This window comes from Glycine max, chromosome 18 (genome assembly GCF_000004515.6).
Source record: "Glycine max cultivar Williams 82 chromosome 18, Glycine_max_v4.0, whole genome shotgun sequence".
In the NCBI taxonomy this organism is placed as follows: Eukaryota; Viridiplantae; Streptophyta; class Magnoliopsida; order Fabales; family Fabaceae; genus Glycine; species Glycine max.
The window spans coordinates 43,713,741-43,719,200 of NC_038254.2; the positions used below are offsets into that span (position 1 = coordinate 43,713,741).

Here is a 5,460-nt window from a genome sequence, read left to right on the forward strand (position 1 = left end):
CTTTCACTCACACTAGTAACTTGGGTTTGATTATTAGATTATTGTTGTGTGTGTATATATATATATATATACTTTGAATCATTGTTGAGGTTGTCTTTCCTAACCATGTAAAGAGCCGTGCCTTCCAATTTAAACTTTCCTTTATACAAAAAATTCAGAATAAAAAAAATCTTGGAGGTAGAACGTAGAATCTATAGTGGCTTGTGCATTTCAAGAGAATGATTCACTAGGGTACTGCTTCAAAGATCTTAGATAGACCTAAGTCACTGTTAAACATCCTAGTATAGATTGATCTGTGTACGTGCATGTAATTTTAAAATCAACCACGCGTTTTCTAATTACCATAGACCTATTGCATTGTCTTTTACGACCCTTGTGCCTATCAATCTACGTAGTGTAGTTGAAGTTCATATTTTCTAGAATTGTCATTGTCACGCATGATTTGTACATGTTTTGCTGAAACCAATTGGCAATTAAACATTAGCAAAAAAATGTCATGAAGTATACTTTTTTCTTCGAGCAAATTAAAACTTTGCTTTCCAAATCAATTTGCCATAGATTATATATAAACAATCATTAATTTCAACCATGCAGAGTTTGAATTAAATAGGACAAGTTCTTAGACTATCAACCCTATTATATCCAAATCTACTACTTCCTGCTCCTTAATAGGTTGACTAAGCCTTTTGAAATTGTTGTTACTTTAAAGTCAAACTATTTTGTGGACCCTTCTTACAGCTTCTCATTGTTTGAAACTGATTATTTAAATTCTTGATGAATTTAGCGCACAAAATAAGGATCTTTTGTCAACTGCATGTCATTTTGGTATCATTGGAGAAATAAAATGGGCGTTGACTTTATGATCAGGTTATGACAATGTTATTAAATTCTTAGAGAAAAGGTAATATTTATTTGGAATGTAGATATACCACTGAAAGAAAACAAAAGATTGATGGATTATCAAAACAGAACTGGTCCTTTCTAGAAGGTAATTTGAACTAGTAGCTCTTGATTGCCCCTAATTTTGAATCTCTGGTATTGAAAAAAATATTAGAAAGAGGTAACAAAGAAGAACTAGAAGGAATGCCCCAAAGTTTCAGTGCTTAGTTACTATAATCATATGCATATTTACACCAATGAACGCCATATTTTTCCCTCTATGGAGATTATGACAATGGAAATGTCATCATGGTAATTACGGCGTTCCCCTTGTGGAATATCAAGCAACTCATGAAACTCCATACCTGCAACAATGAAAATCAACCTAACTAAGATTTTTTTGACCACTTGTGAATTTCTTTCAGTTCATGTTGAAACATAGTTGAGGAGAAAAAAGTGTTTTGTACCAGCCTTTTTTGCTGCTCGACCTAGTGCTTCTTCAATGAGAAGTTGTGCAGGGTCTCTATCAGGAAACATGGTGATGAATGACTCTACTTTGGCAGCAGCTTCTTCATTGGTGAAGTATTGGTAAAGTCCATCTGAAGATAGTATGAGGAACTTGTCATTTGTGCTGAGCTTGTGGTGGTGGAGTGAAGGGAAACATGTGATGTATGGAGATTCCCCTATGTAGGTCACTCTGAAAGTCTCTAGCACAGCATTGTTTAGCTTAGGCTGCAAAATGGACCAACAAAATCATGACATGGGTGAAATATAGTGGTCCATTGAAGTAGCAACTGGGGTGCTAATAAATTTTAAGACTGTTAACATGCTAGATGTGCTATGATTGAGTCTTAACAAAGTTGACTTGTCTTATAATTACTTGTGAAGAATATTAATCTATAATTCAATGTAACAGTAAAAAATAGGAGTATGAAACTAGCATTGCATGCTTTTATGCACTAGCAACAGCAACAAAGTCTAGAACACATTCTTGGAAAGGAGCAAGAAGCTTTTATGTGTGACTAAATGTCTTGAACTCAAAGGATCAAAACTTATAGAAATATATTGGAGTCTTACCGAAGAGTCAAAGGTCATAATTACAGTTAAAGTTAGTTTCATAGATTATATGACATTGTTAAGTTCAGTTAAATACTAAATTCTCTGGGATATTATTCACAATGAAATCTCCCATGAAAATGCTTTTTATGCAGTAATGTAAGTAATTCAGCAAAGACTATAAAATTACCTGCTTAAGGAACCCAGCCCCAAAAGCCCTTGTGACACTCAAGCGACCCTTCACCCGGCCTTTAGTTATTGCTAAAGGGTCATCAGGATGCTCCCTCCTGATTCTGTAAACCTCCTGAGATTCACAAAGGTCTCACAAACTATGTCATATGAACATAAAACACACCAACCTTCATTCATTGCTCAGAAAAACAAGTTGCATTGCACAAGCACATGCTACCTCTTTCACTTGAGTGCTATGGTCCATGGTGAGCTGAAGAGGTTCCCCAGTGTGAGTGGCCAACACTGCACGACTATCTCCCACATTCATCAAGTAAACATCTTGACCCTTCATCAACATCACCAAAACACACGAACCCATCATAGCCAACACAGGGTTGTGACCAATCATCTCATCAACAGTCTTCAAAAATGCATCTTCTGTCTTCCTCAATGCCTCTGAAAGAGCTTGTAACACATCTGAGTGACTCAAATCCACTTTTTGACTATTTATCCCATTCATTCCCTCCTCTCCTTCTGATGCACATTCCAAATTTAACTCTTCATTTTCAATTGGATAGTTTTCTTTATATTCACTTGAAGAACAACCACCATCAACCCCTCCATTTCCCTTACCTGATAACAACACATTCTCCTCCAACTCCAAAGAGTCTGAATCCATAGCCATGGATTCAAACTTGTTGTGAGCACACAACATCTCCTTGAGCTCATCATTCACAGCATAAAACAAATTGTTGAGAAGAAAATCAGTGGCATCTGGGCCATTAAAACCATCATAAATCCCCACAAAAACCCATCCATGATCCTCACAAATCACAATATGCACACGATCCTCACCAGCTCTCCCTTGTGCCCAGTGAAGATTCTCACACCCCATTAACACATCACACTCATCACCATCCAAATAGTTATCATTATCACCCTCAGCACCTTGCAAACTCAAACCAGTACTACAACTCACTCTCGCATTAGTGTTATCATTTTTCTTCAAAACTGATCTTCTCCCAATACTTAAAAACGCTCTACTCAGAACCTTTTTCAAATTTCTTTTACTTCTTTTCCCCTTCTTCATTGCTACCTCAGAATAACCTTTCTCAATAGACCCTTCACCGTTCACCACACGATCACGAAGACCCCAATACAACCCTCTTTCTGTAGAGCCTCCCACGGAGAATCCACGAGCATGTTGATGCTGAAAAGGCACTAAAGTGGAAGTGAAGGAACCAGAGCTCTCAAATGAAGCAGAGGAATCCAAAACTACGCTGTGTTGGAGTGAATCATCGAGCGAAGTTGAAGGCGTCGCCGACGTGTTTGCACTCACGGTGGCGCCGGACACTGACCGGAAAGTCAAGAGGGTGATGTCATCAACGGAGAACCGGCACGTGTCAGGTCTCACGTAGCAGATGGAGTTTCCGAGGGAATTCTGGTGTTGCTTGGAGAGGAAGAAAGCTCTGTTCTCGAACCTCCTGGAGGCGTCGCCGGAGGAACAGAGGCAGAGATTACTGATTCGATTACCCATTGGTGAGTGAAAGACAGTGAAGGGTTCAAGTTTTGAGCTTTGGATGTGGGTGTGGCAATGCCGAAAGTGAAGCAACTTGCATTGCAGAGACAGCAGAGGAGAGGGAAGCAGAGTAAAACAGAACAGAACAGAGCAAAACAGGGTTGAATGCAAGGAACAGGGTTTTTTGCAAGAGAGGGGAGAGGGAGGGGGTGTTGACTTTGTGACACTTCTTTAAATTTTTAAAATGGAAATGTTGTTTTCTTCTAGTTAGTTCATGGTAGTTTTTCTTTTATGGTTTAATTTATTTTTCCTTTCTTCTGATCAGTTAGTTGACTGAGTTTGAGTAAAAGGCTGAGAGAGACAGGTTTTTTCTTTTTCTTTTATTTTAGAGTGGTGAGTTTGAATGAGGAAGAGTTTCTTTATTTTGGTAGTGGTGAGTTTGAATAAGGAAGAGTTTATAAGGGGGAACGTGGTGTAGTTTTTAAATTGAAATAGCAATTAAAATTAATTTGGATGCTTTTGACTTTGCTAGAGTTAGCATAGAAACGGCGTGGGAGGCATTTATGAAGGTTTTTATTGCTACCTTCTATTTTTTTTAAAAACTTTATTTAAGAAACAGAAATGGCGGATATACATATATATATTAAATGCTTATAGATTATTTGATTTTTTTAGTTTGTAGCAATTGAAAATAGACATGAAAGGGCTTAGAATTAAGAATAACTTACATACATTGATAGATCCTGGGTAGTGTATCTTTTAAGCTACTCAATCAAAGATTAATATGATTTGAAGACGTGATTGTTGTTGGTCTAAGTAAATTTTTATTTATATACGATAAAATTTAAATATGAAATTTCTAGCTAAATAAATTATTTTTTCCACATATGAATGCAAGTGGATCCTACAGTATCATACCAACCCAACCCTATGGATTATATTATATGATATAAAGTTATTTTAACTTAACTAATTTTTTTGAGTTTAAATTCTAAATATACAATCTTGATAAAATATTTGAAAAGAAAAATCTTGTTGATCTTTAGATATTTTATTTGACCGGAAGAGTTTTTTTTTTAAAAAAAAATTCCTTTCATTTGTAAGCATGAATGCAGAGATTTTCTATTATTGTCGATCTAATATTAATGATATATTTTATTCTCCTTATACTAAACAATTTGTCATTTCTTGTTAGTGATTTGCTTGCTTCATTGCCATGATTATTCGCTGTATAGATGGTGATTGGATGATAAAGGATACTAAATCTTAGTCCAGACTCACTAATATGATATTGTTGAATGTTGAACAACAAATGATTAAAATAAATGTGGAGAATCTGAGCATGCAATTGAACTATGAGATTCCTCAACTTCATGGAGACAACAAAGACAAAGCAGAATTTAATTGTGAGATATGTATAACTATTGATAATGAGTATTTTCAGCATGGTATTTTGACTTAAATGAAACAGTACACATGCCTGAGATCCAAGGCTGACCAAACAATACATGATCTTGCAAGTGCAGATCTAGCAAAACTTAATGAATGGGCTTGAACTTCTTCAGTTCTAGATGGAGTTTGTACACTATATATAAATTCACCGGACCTAGTGGTGATAGGTTTAGGTAGTTTACCTGATATCATAGATTCTAACCTTATTGTACTAAAAAATGCCGAGTAAAAAAAAATAAATCTCAAAATAATTATTATTTTAATTTTTTTAATGTAATATTAATTATTATTTTTATTTATATTCCTTATAATAGTAATCATACACAGCAAAAAATGTATGTATTTAATAAAATTAATAAAGTATTTATAGAAGGACTAAATAA

General features: G+C 35.3%; 1 protein-coding gene across 1 annotated transcript; it reads right to left on the reverse strand.

Annotated features, from left to right (window-relative positions):
• Positions 1–870: 870 nt before the first annotated feature.
• LOC100794388 (probable protein phosphatase 2C 4) lies at positions 871–4,382 on the reverse strand. The gene is made up of 4 exons (XM_003551421.5): positions 2,345–4,382; positions 2,126–2,239; positions 1,347–1,611; positions 871–1,244 (listed from the first exon to the last, which is right to left on the reverse strand). The coding sequence occupies exons 1-4, from the start codon at positions 3,641–3,643 to the stop codon at positions 1,129–1,131; spliced, it is 1,794 nt and encodes a 597-aa protein (XP_003551469.1). The 5' UTR covers positions 3,644–4,382; the 3' UTR covers positions 871–1,128.
• Positions 4,383–5,460: the final 1,078 nt, after the last annotated feature.

Excerpts from the sequence above, each read along its gene's own strand:
- LOC100794388 (XM_003551421.5), bottom strand. The coding sequence starts at position 3,643 with ATGGGTAATCGAATCAGTAATCTCTGCCTCTGTTCCTCCGGCGACGCC. Across the intron at positions 2,240-2,344 it reads ATAGCACTCAAGTGAAAGAG|GAGGTTTACAGAATCAGGAG; the intron begins GTAGCATGTGCT and ends TGTGAATCTCAG. Across the intron at positions 1,612-2,125 it reads GGGCTGGGTTCCTTAAGCAG|CCTAAGCTAAACAATGCTGT; the intron begins GTAATTTTATAG and ends TCCATTTTGCAG.